This window comes from Nannobrachium achirus (genome assembly GCF_963921795.1).
Source record: "Nannobrachium achirus genome assembly, chromosome: 1".
In the NCBI taxonomy this organism is placed as follows: Eukaryota; Metazoa; Chordata; class Actinopteri; order Myctophiformes; family Myctophidae; genus Nannobrachium; species Nannobrachium achirus.
Window position 1 is genome coordinate 79,905,597 of NC_137810.1, and position 17,011 is coordinate 79,922,607.

Here is a 17,011-nt window from a genome sequence, read left to right on the forward strand (position 1 = left end):
CCGATCTACATCGACATGTTGTACGCTTGTAGATCAGCTATTTGATATATTTAAAAATGTTCAAAATAGTAAAACATTTGCAAGTCGACTCGACTTGAGTTGAAGTCGACTTTATCGTTTGATGACGTCATCACATCACACACGACCCTCCAATTATTTTGGGGGGTCCCCAGATGATGAACTTAATGTGCAACACAGTGTTCTCACTCAACTGTAAACAAACCAAACATAAAGTTTGAGTACAGAGGATATCTTCACGTTTCTAAAGTGCCAATTTAAGGACTTTTTAATACCTCTAAAATGACAAATTAAACATTGTCCAAATTGTCAAATATATAGAGGCAGAAATTGTGAAAATAGCAGATCTACATGCTCACAAGCACGTAGATCGGCTATTTTCACAATAGAACCGTGTTATACCAAATGTAATGTAGCACTGTAATATCGGATAATTATGTCTTTGACAATAAGCAATCCTACTGTTTGAATGCTACAGACGCACACATGGAGCGAAAATAATGATAGAAAAAATACGAAGGATTTTTTTTTTTTCAACTTCGACTTTCGACTTTCTCTGGTGGGAGTCGACTTGTGTAATGAAGTCGACTCAGTCGACTTGCCGACTTTTTGGTTAATGCCCTAATAATGACATAATGGTTGCAAGTAGTTGCATGCTTTTAGTAGACCTTGTACCAGTGAACTGTACAGTCATGAAACTGTACCTTTTCCTATGCAAACTTCTAATAAAGTCTTCAATCAATCAATCAATCAATGTTGAGTAAATGTGCAATTATTTTGGGCTGAAAAGCACAGACTCAATGTGCAAGAGCATTAGAACGGCACTGTTCAACACGGATCTTCTTTCTCCTTGCAGGTGTCAATCTGTTACTTCATGAGCTCTTAGCCAATCAGCGGTGGTGACAAGACCACAGGAGGCGGGTCCACAGCCAGAGCATGGACGCCTGCAGTAACCTGCATCTACCAGCCCTGACCAGGGGGGCGCTGTTTATCCTGCTGCTGACCAGACTGCTGCTACCCACTCATGCTGACAGTAAGTACAGCATCATATCTCATGTACAGAACTAGAAAGATGCAAGTGTGGTTTCCCTGGCGCGAGTCACGAGGGATCTGTTGGGACATGTATTCTGTCTTACCATTTGTCCCTTCCATGCCCATATATGGATATCTCTATGGATAAACTAAGTATTTGTGCCTTGTATTTAGCAATTTTAAGAAGGAAAGTGAAAAAGAAGGGTTCTATGGAACCGAGTCAACTCCTACAACTCCTACAAAGTGCTTGTGTCGGTGTGTGTGTGTGTGTGTGTGTGTGTGTGTGTGTGTGTGTGTGTGTGTGTGTGTGTGTGTGTGTGTGTTATTTTATTATTTGATTTTTTATTTCTTTTTTTGGTACTCAGTTCAAATATAGTGTGTGTGTGTGTGTGTGTGTGTGTGTGTGTGTGTGTGTGTGTGTGCGTGCGTGCGTGCGTGCGTGCGTGCGTGCGTGCGTGCGCGTTCGTGCGCGTTCGTGCGTGTGTCTGGTAGCGTGTGTTGCTACCAGATTTCCAAATCGTTCAAGGTTTTGAAAGTCCTGAGCCCGGCTTTAGTTTGTGTTGTTATTTATGGCTGGTGTATCTGTGGAATTCAACAAATTAGAAATTCATCATCCAAAGTACATCAATTCAAAGCTTGAATGAAATGATAATATAACGAGAGAGAGAGAGAGAGAGAGAGAGAGAGAGAGAGAGAGAGAGAGAGAGAGAGAGAGAGAGAGAGATACTTCAATAAGTCATTTGCATGAATTAGCATTCTGTGCGAGGGCATGCCCAAAAGGAAGCTATGGTCCATTACCTCAGTGGATCCCATGCATTTAGAGAAACCACAATTTTGCTGGATAGAGTGTATACTTATAGTACTTGAAAGCTGCACTGCTCTGTTATAAATGGGGTTGCCATGATTATTTCTCACCTAAGTAAGCATTCACCAAATATTTGAATATCAAAGTCACTATTTGACATTGTCGAATATTCGCTTATTTTTTTATTTATCTTTAAAAAAATAATATAGCCTAGTTTATAAAGCTTGGCTATAGATAGGAAGTCATAAGAATGAGTTGTCAATGCCCCTGGTGGATGAATTTGTTAATGCTCTATACCAGGGCTTCTCAAACCTTTTTAGGCCGTAACCCCCGAAATAAACATATTTGAACTGGGGACCCCCACCCTGACAAGCACTTGGAATTGTAGGTATTACATTTAATGTGACTCGGTTCCGCAGATAAATATTGTTAAAATAGCCGATAACAACGCCTTGCGTTGCGAGGCGTTGTGAGCATGTAGATCAGCTATTTTCACAATGTTCGCCTCTTGCTTACTTAATATTTGACAGCTTGGCCAGTTTGGCCAGTCCAAATATTCGACTATTCGAATACTTTGAGGTCGAATAATTCGAATACTGAAAATCACTATTCGTGAATGCCCTACACCTAAGACATGTTGATCAGGTATTATGATTGCGACTGAAGGTCGCAGTTTACCATGAGAAATGTCACAGCTTGTCCCTGTGTGTGTACACATTTTTACGGCCCCCTTTTTCGGGTCGCTCATTAATTGTTCAATATGATACAAGAGAAGGGGACGAATATACAATAGCGTCAGAAAGATAAGTAATCACAAAATGTCAAGCCAATTCCAACTGTGCAAAAACAGAATCATTAGAGGAGAAAGTTTCAGCACTGATTTACCGGTAGATCAACAGAGCCATATAAAATATGGTTTGAACATTTAAGAGCAATGAACCGTTATCTAGTTAGCCTACATGACGACATGCTTATTTTAATTGACAACACTCCTGTATAGGACTATACACACAGAGCACAACTGTATCACAGAGAGATGTTGTTCCAGGCGCGAGACACAATAAACTATAAAGAGAAAGAGAGACCGAAGCAATGCTGACTCCTCTCAAATTTTCTACATTCTATGCTCTCACCGCAGCAATAACAACAAGCAGAAGCACTTCCTCTGAAACGGTGGATTTCAAAATAAGACACTCCCTTTATATGATTAGGCAACTGGTTTTATTTTTAAGTCTACTTGCAGGAAGTACAATGGACTTAATTAGAATATATGACACAGACCAGCTTGGCTGACGAGTATAGGGAAGAGAAGGACGCTTGCTGCGCATTATACATTATTTGGTCGGGACCCTACATTACCAGCTGAAGTTAGCAACACCCACAGTGTTGGGTGTATGTTAAAAGGGGAGGGGAGGATTCTATGATGTCATTAACTCAGTGTTTTTCATTTGGGCCTTTTGACTCCGAGGCTTTCAGCTTTGTGGAAGTAACCAAAAATACACAGGGAAGGCAAATTTGCACATTATAAGTGTTATATCCAAGAATGAAGCACACGACTAGTTGAGTGAACTGAACATGGTAATGTTTACCCTGGAGCCAACTGTGCACTCATGCGTAACAATAACCACACCTGGTGTTCTATTAGAGTAATGTTAACTCCATAGACACATACAAAACAGAAAAAGTACAAAACTATGGCACCACCTCTTTAAAGTAGTAACAGAACAGTGTGTGCTTGAAAGTGAATGATATTTGTATTTATTTGTATTTTATCCCAACTGGACAGCAAGCTTGATTATGGTTATGAAGTCAGAATGCCAGTGACAATGCATGCTATGTCATAGCCTGCATCTGTGAGACAAGATTAGCTCACACTGTATACATTGTATTTATGACTTATGGCTCAGTAACTTCAGTGCACTTAGAGTTGAGATGGCCTTATCCATTAAAAGTGAATTACCAATGTACAGTGAGTGAGTGAGTGAGTGAGTGAGTGAGTGAGTGAGTGAGGGCAGTGGTGTCAGTTCAGAAAAAGCTAAGGTATGGCAACATGACATGTTGCCATACCTTAGCAACAGGACACCAGTCATGTTGCCATACCTTAGCAACAGGCACGATACATTTATTTTAAGAAGTAGATTTTATTTTTTCCCCTGTTTCTACGGTTTCTTGGGCTGGATATGGCAGCCTGGAACAGTTGTTCAAGTGCAGCTAAACTTGGCATGTTAGTAAACGTGCCACAATTAACAATAATGCATTGCACATGTGCAGCTGACCTAAGGAACCTGGGAATATACCGTCTTGTCAAGATGGGGAGAATAAAATCATAATACCTTGTTAAAGTGACCATTTTGTTACATTTTGCATTTGTAGTTATTTTACTGTAATTTAACAACCAGCACAGATAGGCAAAGGGACATTCATGGATTTATATTTAAAAGTAACTTTTATTTTCCCCACCTGGACCCAGGGTATGGCAGCTGCATACCCCTGCCATACCCAATTGACGCCCCTGAGTTAGGGTTAGGGTGAGTGAGTGAGTGAGTGAGTGAGTGAGTGAGTGAGTGAATACTTTATTAACACAAAAATCCCAGAGCTTGTTTCCAATTACCATTGATGCCCATTACACATTCAACACTCAAACAAAATACAGATTAAGTTAATGATAGTGTCAAGGAATTGACCCTTATGGGCCCATTTGGTCTTTAGAAAAAGAAAAAGAAAAAAAGATAAACTGTGCTCCACTAAGGGGGCAGACATCCCCATTCAGAAATACCCCCACCGAGGTTAGGGTTGGGTTAAGGTTAGGTTTAGGTGACAACAAAAAAGAAGTGAAGGACCGCACACCGTCTCGAAGCTCCCCAAATATTTATTATAGTCAGCGGAATAAAACACAACGTTTCGGCCTGTGTTGGCCAAAAGTTTTTTTTAAAGTGAAATATCCCTTTAATTGGTATAATTTGTAAGACCTGTGAAGGAAGTAAGGAAGAGGGTTTCTTTCTGCTGTGCATTGAGCCTATTGGTCAGGGGTGTGGCACCAAATTCTGGGCCCTGGGTACAGGGATTCACTGCGGGCCCCCCATGAATGTTCTTCACAGGGGGAGGAGGGGGTTAAACCTATTTAGACTGGGAAAGCATTATTACGCATTATTTTGTGCTTTAACTATTGAAAAATAGCAGATATACAAGCTCACAGCGTGGCAGATCTCGCCTGTAGATCTGCTATTTTTTGAATATTTGAATATTTTTGAATATTTCAAATCCTTCTAAGGTTTCTATGTCGTAGTGCTCAAACTTTTTCATGTGAAGGACCCCCAAAATGATTTATTTGGCCACGGACCTCCATCTTAAAATATTTAGTTCCAGGGACCCCCCAGAAGCAAAATTTGTGTTACAAATGTTTGCTTAATAAATACATAGGCCTATTATTGCACACGATTTGCACACTCGCAGCACAGCACTTGATGCCGCGCTGTGAGCTTGTATATCTCCTATTTCTCAATAGCTAAAGTATAAAATAATTCCAGGCCCCCTCCACCTTGGGCCCTTGTAACTCAGTCCCACTCTCCCCCCCTCTTGTGACGCTCCTGTGTGTTGACTTCAATAGATCTGGTTAAAGGTCAGCTTGCTCGCCATGCATCACTGAGTGTGTTCGGCCAAGGGAAATGGTTTGCTGAATGAAGCTGTATCGAGCTGATTGGGGCGTCTGGCAGAGCTGATGTAATGGGCCTACAGTAATTGAAAGAGAGAGAGAGATTAAACTTCAGCTGGAGGAAGAATAGCCTGGGAGGGCAGTGCAATTGTCTCTGTTATTCTTTGGAGTGTAAATTGATCAGATTGCAATGTTTGTGTATGGCAAGTATCTAACCCATTAAAGGGAGATTTCACTTAAAAAAAAACGTTTTGTCATTTTATCGTCAAATTAGGCTTTTGGGAACACCCAGGACAGTTTTTGAATTTCTTCATTCGGTATTTAGATATTTGATATTCATTTCCCCCCATTTTCCCCCTTCCAGGACCTTCCTATAGAAACCCATTATAACTTCAAACTCCATTTTAACCATGATAGATTCAATTAAAACACCTGTACTTATTTCTGGTGACTCCTGACACCCTCCAAATACGTGAGCAGGCCGTGTTTTTTCGATACGATTTTTCATTGATTTTTATACATTTTTTGGAAAAATGAATATTATTAAATACAATAAAAGATTATAAAAAAATAAATGAAAAAGGTTATCGAAAAAACACGGCCTGCTCACATATTCGGAGGGTGTCAGCGGTCACCAGAAAAAGGTACAGGTGTTTTAATTGAATCTATCATGGTTAAAATGGCGTTTGAAGTTATAATGGGTTTGTATAGGAAGGTCCTGGAAGGGGGAAACTTGGGGGAAATGAATATCAAATATCTAGATACTGAATGAAGAAATTCAAAAACTGTCCTGGGTGTTCCCAAAAGCCTGATTAGACCAAAGTTTTTTTGAAAGTGAAATACCCCTTTAAGTCCTGAAGACGATTGTACAAATGACTTCTAAATCCTAACAGTTTTCTGAAAAACTGTTAGGATTTGGAGTATGACATCACACTGCTGACATCAGTATGACATCACACCGTACACAAATGACCCTTATATAAGACCGGCAAGAAACAGTGGTCTAAAACAGTGGTTGCTATGGTAACCAGTTGGTTGCTAAGGTAAAAAACATGGTTGCTATGGTAAACAGTTGGTTGCTAGGGTAAACAGTTGGTTGCTAGGGTAAGAAAACATGGTTGCTATGGTAAACAATTGGTTGCTAGGGTAAACAGTTGGTTGCTAGGGTAAAGAAAAACATGGTTGCTGTGGTAAACAGTTGGTTGCTAGGGTAAACAGTTGGTTGCTAAGGTAAAAAACATGGTTGCTATGGTAAACAGTTTGGTTAGTAGGGTAAACAGTTGGTTGCTAGGGTAAAAAACCATGGTTGCTATGGTAAACAGTTGGTTGCTAAGGTAAAAAAACATGGTTGCTATGGTAAACAGTTGGTTGCAGTGCGCCTTGACATCGGAACCTCTGAGCACTCCTTGGGTATCACTTACGTTGGCTGTTCCAGAGTTACCTCCCTGCAAGGCTTGTGCCTCTATCCAGCTGATTTGCACGCAAACGAGTGGGCGTGCTTCCAGAGGATCAACAACAACAAAAAGCAGCAAGAACGCAAAGCCATTGACAAGGCCCTGCAGAAAATGCATGACACGCTGCTGCGCCACACTCAGCACCCCTAAAAAACAGTACTTGGGATTTGTTGATGTAAATGTTCACATAGAGTGTAATAATTGGTAAAACAAACTTTTGGCCTATTTGTGGAGTTGGTCGCTTATCTCCCGATTAGGGAGTCTTACTGGTATATCAGCTCAGAAAAGTGCTATATAAATGGTATACTGTATATCGTCACTATCTGGCCAAAACCTCTCAACTCCATTTTTAGGTTTTGGCATAAATCAGGGCTATTGAAAACCCTTTACATCTGAGTGTTGGTTAAAATAATATTCAACCAAAGTAGTGAAAAGTGCTTGGGACAAAACCTCCTAACTCCACACTTTCTGCCAAACCAGCTAACTCCACCAGATTGACCCTGTCTTTTTTACATAAATATGTGCTATTGAACACCCTTTACGTCTGTGTGTTGGTTAAAATTATATTGAACCAATGAAAAGTAGTAAAAAGCCCTTCGGTAAAAACCTCCTAATTCCACTTGAGCTCATTTTCCCGAAAATGTACATTTTGGGTTAGGAGGTTTCAGCCCGACAGCAGAGATATGCATGTACGTGTTTACTTGAGTAAATGTTTTCGATTGCTTCCCAGTACTAGCGCACGCACGCCCACACACACACACACACACACACACACACACACACACACACACACACACACACACACACACACACACACACACACACACACACACACACACACACACACACACACACACACACACACACACACACACACACACACACGTTGTGGCATGGGGAACAATTTAATCACTCGTACAAGCCATTCATCAATTTTTTTTTCTGAACAGTTGTCAACGGCAGTGGGATGTTGGCAGCGTCCCTACAGAGCAGTTAAACTGCTCTGTAGGGACGCTGCTGGCTTCACACCAGCCAAACACAAGCATAACAAACTCTCCACAATGTGTCGTATGCATTTACACAATCTGTTTATCTGGCAATGCAACACGTTCTGTCTTGTGAAATTATGTTCTGTGAAGCGTTTTTTTTTTCCTTTTTTTGTGTTGGGTCTGTGCTGAGAGTGTACAAATGGAACCCAATGGACCCTTACGGTTCTGTAACTCTGAGAGTGTACAAATGGAACCAAATGGACCCTTACAGGATCTGTAATTCTGAGAGTGTACAAATGGACCAAATGGACACTTACAGGTCTGTAACTCTGAGAGTGTACAAATGGAACCAAATGGACCCTTACAGGATCTGTAATTCTGAGAGTGTACAAATGGAACCAAATGGACACTTACAGGTCTGTAACTCTGAGAGTGTACAAAAGGAACCAAATGGACCCTTACAGGATCTGTAATTCTGAGTGTACAAATGGAACCAAATGGACACTTACGGGTCTGTAACTCTGAGAGTGTGCAAAAGGAACCAAATGGACCCTTACATGATCTGTAATTCTGAGAGTGTACAAATGGAACCAAATGGACCCTTACAGGTCTGTAACTCTGAGATTGTACAAATGGAACCAAATGGACCTTTCTTTTACTCAAGCGGGACAATGCCGGTCGCAAGTTGAGTCATTTGCCCATGTGTGGTCTAATCCTACGGCATTTATGGAAGAAAAGACAAAAAAACGAACATCAAATCAATATTTTCAATATGTTTTATCTGCACATTCATCATTGTCAACTTGCAACGAGCACTGTACTAGAGGGTGGACACTATTGGGTGAACTATTCCTTTAAGGACATGCTCACATTTGGGACTCCGGGGGTTATAAACATGAAATCACCTGCACACCAGGCACGTGCACACATAGACATCAAAGGGGGCTTGAGCTCTTTTACCTAATCCTAACCCTAACCCGTCTATAAAAAGTGCCCTCTCCAGACCATGAATGCAGTTTTCACTATGGTCAGAAATGCAAATGTCCTCTTTCCATGCCATGCCTGAAGGCAGCATTCAAGAGAATTGCCTTGTCCAAACCCTTCTGAACTTGAATGCAGCATATTATGTTGAAAGAATTGCCCTCTCTAGAAATCCAAGCTGTACACCACATCTCCATTATTGACGTGATTATGCTTAGTTTAGTGTGGTATCAAGTATTGAAAATAGCCGACCTCTGTGAGCTTGGAGGTCTACTATTTTCAATATTTTCACCTAGAGGCTCTTTTTGGAAATTTCAGCCCCTGCCTCTCTAACATTCTCTGCACATCCCTGCTGCAAACTGACATGTTACAGTGTAAGTATTAGAGCCTCAGGCTAGGGATTTGCACCCTTGTTTGTTTGGGCACACAGAGCCAAACATCAAGGATTTATAATCAGTGGTGTAAAGTGAGTATGTCTACTCAAATGCTGGATTACTGGAATACCGTATTATTTCCAGTTTTCAGTACTTTTATTTCTACTTCCACTACAGCTCAGAGGCAAATATTGTACTTGTACTCCACTACTGTTATCTGACACATTATTATTAGACACATACACTAACCACTTCAGCCCTAAGTATATTTCGGCCATTCAAAAACAGACAATCTACTCACAATAGATCTTAAAAGATTTTCTTTATACATTTCGAACTTGTGAAATGGGGATATTCTGCATAATGGGTAGTTTACATTTTGGTACTTTAAGAGCATTTTGATATACTTTTGTGCTTTTTTTCAAGCAAGGCTGAAGCCACACCAACATAACTATGAGAGTGAAATCCCCATTCCGCCAATGCATTTCAATGGGAAGGGGGCAGTTTCATGCCAGAAGAGGATATCTTCAAAATAAAAACGCTCCGTTCTCATTGAAATGCATTGGTGGAATGGGGAATCCGCTCTCATATGTACTTTGGTGTGGCTGGGAGCATTTCCCTGTTACTACGTGTCATCTGTTCGACACCGTTCGGGTGTTGGAACCGTTCGTGTTCCAACCCTTAAAGGGGGTGTTCAGTCAAATAAAGATGATAACAAGGGTATTCCCAGTTTGTCATACAACAGAGTAATGTATTATTAACCAACAGACAAAATTTGAATGATGAAAAAATATTAATTTTTGAAAAATTATGTTTCAAAAATGTGTGAAATCCAATACATATTTTTCTGGCCTTTCTGCCAAGGGCTGTAGGGGCGTGGCCCATGTACAGCATGAAGCCACGCCCACTCATGGAAGTATCTGCTTCCGTTTTCAGGGGTGTTAAAAAAGTACTTTTACTCAAAAAAGTAACTAAGTACATTTACTCAAGTACTCTAATTAAGTATAATTTTGAGGTACTTTGACTTGAGTAGGCTATATATATTTTTTTCCAAATTAAAAAAAAGAAAAGAAAAAAGCTCACAATGTGTCAAGCTTGTAGATCTGCTATTTTCAAAATATTTGATGCATTTGAAAACTTTTGCAGTAGTAGTGATACTTTTACTCAAGTAAAATATCACTCTCCAGTGTTTCGTGTCGTCGTCACAGGACGTGCAGACAGCAGACACACACGCACGCACACGCACGCGCATGCGCACACAGACACACACACACACACACACACACACACACACACAGAGACCTAGCTACTGTAGAGAGACTGAGGGACGTGGCTAATGCTAGCAGGCTAGCAGCAGCTAAACTCCGTGGAGGCGCATGGATTAATGCACTCGCGCGTGCGTGTGTTTGTGTGTGGGGGGTGTGGGGTGTGTGTGTGTGTGTGTGTGTGTGTGTGTGTGTGGGGGGGGGGGGGGGGGGGGGAAGCACTGCAGCAGCAGCAACAACAGTGGAAGTTAACAGTGTGGACGTTAGCGTTAGCGACCAGGCTAGCTGGAAGAAGGGAGGAATTTGCCTAGTAACTGATCTCATAGGCTATCAAATGTAATTAATTAATAGCTATCACCGTGATGCGCAGATTGCGCACCACGGTGACAAGCATTAAAATATGACACCCCAGTTATGATTAAAAAACGTAAAGCAGTCTTATATCACAATGCTGCAATATAAAGTTCCAATTTTTTTAACAGTGTTTCAGAAATGAATATTCTACAAATAAAATGTGTCTATAAAGAAATAGCTTAATTCCCTGAACTGGGCCTTTAAGGGGAACACACACCGGACGCGGAGGCGGCGCGGAAGCGCCCCGTCAAAACATACGGCTCCATTATTTTCAATGAACTAACCCACACCGGCGGCGACAGACGCATGCAGACGCGGGTCTGCCGCCTCGCCTGCCGCGCCGATATGCCGCTGTTCTATTTTTCGAGCGTTGCCGCACGTTGAACATGTTCTCCCATGGTTCTCCCCACCGGGGAAATGGATGTGCTGTGTGGCAGCGCGCCGCGTCCAGTTGGGGTTACCGCGCGGCACTTCCCACCGTCGATACCGCGACGCTGCGCAGCCGTCCGCGTTCAGTGTGTGCTCCCCTTTACTCTGAACACAAACTCTGTGGGGTAAGTCGCTAACCCTCCCGACGTTCCTTTGTCCAACTGACGGTCGTTCGAAAGAGCGAGATTTCCCCGGTGTGGCTGCAGCCTAAATCTAAATTCCAAACCATTACTTGTAACAGAGTATTTCTAAATTTCAGTATTGATACTTTTACCTAAGTAAATCATGTGAGTACTGTTTATAATGTACCTGTTTTCATCTGTCATCATCCTGCATGCCTCACAGGTCTGTTTTTTTAAACTCGTCAGGGTCTATTAAAAATGTGCACATGCAATGTTTTTTGTAGCGCTAGCTTGTGTTAGGTTTACGCAGAGGGTTTTAGGGTCTATACAAAAAGACACATTGTGTTTTCATGGCGGTGGGTGTGCACACACACACATGCTTGTGAAAGCAACCTGTCAAGATTGTTATTACAACACCTAGAACACACTGAAAGATGTGTCGATCAGTGTCTTATCCTCTCTGCCTGTTTGTCTGTCTGTCTCAGTGGCGTCAGTTCAGAAAAAGCTAAGGTATGGCAACATGACTGGTGTCTTGACACCAGTCATTTTGCCATACCTTAGCAACAGATATTTATTTTAAGAAGTACATTTTATTTGTTTCTATGGTTTCTTGGCAGCCTGGAACCGTGCAGCTAAACTTGGCATGTTAGTAAACGTGCCATAATTAACAATAATGCATTGCACCTGTGCAGATGACCAGCGGAACCTGGGAATATACCATTTTGTCAAGATGTGGAGAATACAAGTGTGGAAATTATAATATATATAATTTTGCATTTGTAGTTATTTTACTGTAATTAAACAACATAATAACCAGAACAGATAGACAAAGAGATATTCATGGATTTATATTTAAATGTAACTTTTATTTTCCCACCTGGACCCAGGGTATGGCAGCTGCATACCCCTGCCATACTTGACGCCCCTGGTCTGTCTGTCTGTCTGTCTGTCTGTCTGTCTGTCTGTCTGTCTGTCTGTCTGTCTGTCTGTCTCTCTCACAATCTTACAAAACAATACTACTACTACAACGATAAAGTGGTCAAGCCAGGAAAAAGTAGGAAAGCAGCAATGGCAAAAAAGCAGGAAAAGCAAGAAAAGTGGGAAAAGAAATCAAAGAAAAACTAGAAGCAGAGTTCTTCTGAGAACAGGTCTCTGGGCACGTCAGGTAGTTTTTTTTTGCCTCCTGGTGACGCTATAATAGGCCAATGTGAAAAGGGTGCCACGTGTTCTTGGGCCTTTCACAGCAATCGGACGCTGCATGCGTGATTTGACGCATTTTTGAGGCTCTCAGCAACTACTTGCTGCACAACTTGCCGCACCCAAGCCTGAGTTAGCAGTGTCCGGGATCTTATTCTCACATCAATGAATTAACCATTAACTATTCACCTGGACAGTTTATGAAGCTGTACATGATATCAGTGTAATCCTTGGCCATCAAAACATAAAAGACATCACATATTCTGCATTATCATGCTTGGTTCAGGTGTTATGATGCAAAATACATTATTTGGTAATGGCGGATATTAAAATATGAAGAGAAGCAACCCGCACTCACGTTATAAGAGTCTTTTTTAATAAATAAGCAGGATATTAAAATAGCCATCAAGGTGAGGCATTTTTGGGATGGCTCCATATCTAACATTGTTCAGGGACCCAAAATGTAGTTTACTAAATGTCGTGGTTTTATGCTTTTGCTGACATAAAGTGTAGGCAGGATTTGAACCCCAAACCTTCTGTATGAAAGGCGTTTGCTCTAACCACTACACTAGAAAACCACAGATACAGTGTCAGTCATGTCTGTTTATAAAAAATAAATAAAATAAAAACGTTCTTTGTAGGCTGAGTGCCTTCGATTAAACAATGATTTCATTGCCGAGTGCCTTGGTATTTTATAGATTTTTCCATATTTTGGAGGCTCGGGGTAAAATTAATCTTGGTAAATGTAATCTGAGTATTCCTGAAATTTTCGTGTGACATATTTTCTTTCATATAGAACAGAAAAATGGCAACCGCGGTCATCAGTTACAAATCTTTTTATGATTTTTTTTGCAGGAGATGAAAGTTTAAAAAAATAAATAAACATGAAGTTTTGAAACAGTACCTGCATTTCTTTTTAGAGAAGGGCTCGTTTTAAACATGAACATGATCTCTCTCTCTCTCTCTCTCTCTCTCTCTCTCTCTCTCTCTCTCTCTCTCTCTCTCTCTCTCTCTCTCTCACAGCAATGCCCAGCTTCCTGCAGGCTCCCGAGGACCAGACGGGGGTGTCGGGGGGCGTAGCGTCGTTTGTATGTCAGGCGGCAGGCGAACCCAAGCCCCGCATCACCTGGATGAAGAAAGGCAAGAAAGTCAGCTCCCAGCGCTTTGAGGTACCACCCTGAACCTGTCCCCCAGCATGCCCTGGGCAGCCTGCACACACACACACACACACACACACACACACACACACACACACACACACGCACACGCACATACACGCATACACTGGGACTGTCACACAAATCTTTTTTTCCCCCCCAACCCATTAACACATGGGCTGCTAAGGTTTATAACATTTCTAGCTGTTGCTGGCGCCACCATTCACTTTGAAGTGCCTCGGAAGCTTCGTGCGTGTGCACGTGGGTGGCTGACGATTGAGGAAGATAATCCCTTTGTTTTCAAAAGCTCGCAAAACTATAATCGAAAACGGGGCCGACCATCGCGGTAAAGTGTCGCCGTGAAAACAATCAGATCTCTCCTTCTCTGGCGCTCTATTCATCTGATTCAGAGATAAAGCCCTTCTTATGTTTCAAAGTAGAATGTGAAGCAATGTAAGCTGCCTCCGCCATTTTCTGCTTCTCTCTCACTGCCTGCAGCTGCGGGGTTACGTAATGGACTCGGGTCATTCAGAGGGCAGCCAGCAGCTTGTACAGTTAACCCTATGCTGCCTCGTCTGTCGACGAGATAACTCCTTTTGGCACAGTGACACCTAGTGGCCTTGTCTCGTCCCTGAACGAGTTTGGCTCCCCAGGTGTTAAGACCTGATGCCAATTAAACAAATGTGACCGAGGCTGGAGAAAGGGTCCTTATGTAGACATTGGTATTTTTCAGCTTTTTGCAGATCATGAAATTACAGAATATAAGCTTTCGAATGACGTGTCATTCATTGAAATCTGAATATGACATTGTGTGAAGAAGATATGCTTATTAGAATGTAGTTAAACCTCTAACCAAGGATCTGAGTAAAGAGCTCTCAAAGTTTGTCACACTACTGGCAGTCAGGTAAGGGGTGTGAACAATGTATTGTTAACTCCACCCTTCAACAGTCCTAACCTATTGGTGGTGTTCTGCAGCTGAAACCTGAGAACAACAGTGACACATTAGCCAACAGAAACTGCAGATCTAAATGTTGGCTTTGACATGTTAATGTGTGTCTCCATGTTGCGATCTCCAAACAATTTAAGGAAAAATAACCAATGGCTCAAAATGGAGACTTCAACATAAGGAAGGACACCACGAAATGGAAAGTTTTAGCGGTTTTTATTTATCCTTTTACCCACCATAACAGGTTTTAACGGGTTTTATTAAACAGTTTTAACAGGTTTTAGTAAATACTTTCCCACACTTTTAAGCCTTTAACAAAAACAACTTAGGTAACTTCAATTTCAAAATCAATGTACTTTACCAAATAAGATGAACTCAGGAAATCAAAGGGACCTGGAGAAGCCGGCAGAAAGCAAAAGAATGGAGGGGGGCGCAGGCCACCCCCTATAGGGACGTTGAAGCTGGCCCCCCTCCCTCCCTAACAAAAACCCAATTTAAAGAACTAAAAAACTAACCGAAAACAGGGTTACCGGCCATCTCCAGGCCAAAGGAAAAGTACAAAATTAAGGTTACAAAAACTAGTAAATCATAGTGTGGGACTGGGATGTTGCTGTGTCTGTGTCTGCGGAGAGACTGAGCTGGCTGGCTTTTATAGCAGGCTGGTGATTGGGAAGGCAGCGATTGGGATCTGCTGCAGGTGTGCCAGCCTGAGTGAGGAGAGAGACAATTGGTTTAGTCACAGCACAGTTAAGGAGAAGTAGTGAGTGAGTGATGTCATGGCCATCCGCAACACAACTAGACCAGGTCACCTGGTCGTGCCAGACCCGCAATGAAAACTAGTATGGCACTGAACTAACACATGAACACACAGGATTTTATAGTCTCAGCAACAAAGCGTAGTGAGCTTGTAGATCGGCTGTTTTCACTAGTATGGCACTGAACTAACACATGAACACACAGGATTGTATAGGCTGAGCAGCTGGAAATGTTTGTGAGCTTGTAGATGGGCTGAGGAATTTATAGTGTCAGCAGCTCGTCAGCCAACTCAACTCAGCTGGTCCTGTACAGGTGACGGCACTCAAGGCAATCAGCCCAGCAAGGGAAGGGGGGGCAGGTGAGCAGGCACACTGAGGAAAACAGGGACAGGCACACTGAGGAAAAGAGGGACCGACAGACCGACAGACCGACCGACAGACCGACAAAGCCTTATGTAGGCCGACCCCCTGGGTCTGGCAAAAACACAGCTCTGTTTACAAACTAATTTAAACTGTTTAATTATTCTAAAATTGATATCTGTTGCAATGAGAAGGTTCTCAAACATACACACTTAGATAATATGGAAAAAAAGGATAAACACCAAAAATCTAAAATCAAACCTCAATTGTTAATTTGCTGGACTTCACTATTGCCTACTTATGGACCCATTCTCCAGCATTCAATGTGAATATAATGGAGGTGAACGGGGCTGAGGTTTGTTAAGAATGAAACCAGGCTCCAGCGACGCCATTTCCGGTCTGAGGCGAGATCAAAGCGTGACGCCACTCTCCATACACTGCTCTGCATGGACCTACCTGAAGGCAGCATTCAAGAGAATTGCCTTGTCCAAACTCTCCTGAACATCTTATGTTGAAAGAATTGCCCTCTCTGTAGAATCCCATGCCGTTACGCCACATCTCCATATTGACTTGATTATGCTTAGTTCATTGTGGTATATCAAGTACCGAAAATAGCAGACCTCCAAGCTCACAAAGCGTCGCAGCGCTAGGTCTGCTATTTTCGATATTTTCCACCGAAAGGAAATTTCAGCCACTGCCTCTCTAACATTCACTGCACGTCCCTGCATGTGCATTTGTGTGAGCATGCGTGCGTGCACGGGCCCGGGGTATCACCCTCCTCTAGACAGGAAGAGACTGCAGTTCACTGCATCCTTCATTAGAGCAAGAATGTGTTTGCTGTCAGCAGGCGGCTAAAGCCGGGCATAGCTGCTGTCCACTGAACCCATTCAACAGCTTTGTCAAAACCCCTCAGGGATACCTTGATGAACACTCGCTCATTAAAGTATCATGCATACTAGAAGAGAGATTTCTTCCGCTTGGTCCGTTTGATGTCCGTTCTATCTTCCTGTCCGTATGATTACATACACCCCTCAACTGAACATACTGGACTTACTGGTCCGTAGCAAGAAGTACCCGCGGCCACCGTTGTCAACCGAGTAGGGACAGTATGGTGAGGAAAA

General features: G+C 42.2%; 1 protein-coding gene across 1 annotated transcript in view; it reads left to right on the forward strand.

Moving 5' to 3' along the window:
* Positions 1-954: 954 nt before the first annotated feature.
* Positions 955-17,011, forward strand: part of ptprfa (protein tyrosine phosphatase receptor type Fa) — a gene marked incomplete at its 5' end in the record, with an annotated part of 370,668 nt that continues 354,611 nt past the window's right edge. The window contains 2 exons of the mRNA XM_080720119.1: positions 955-1,051; positions 13,696-13,841. Coding sequence (XP_080576245.1) covers positions 955-1,051; positions 13,696-13,841 — 243 coding nt within the window. The remainder of the gene's footprint in view (positions 1,052-13,695; positions 13,842-17,011) is intronic.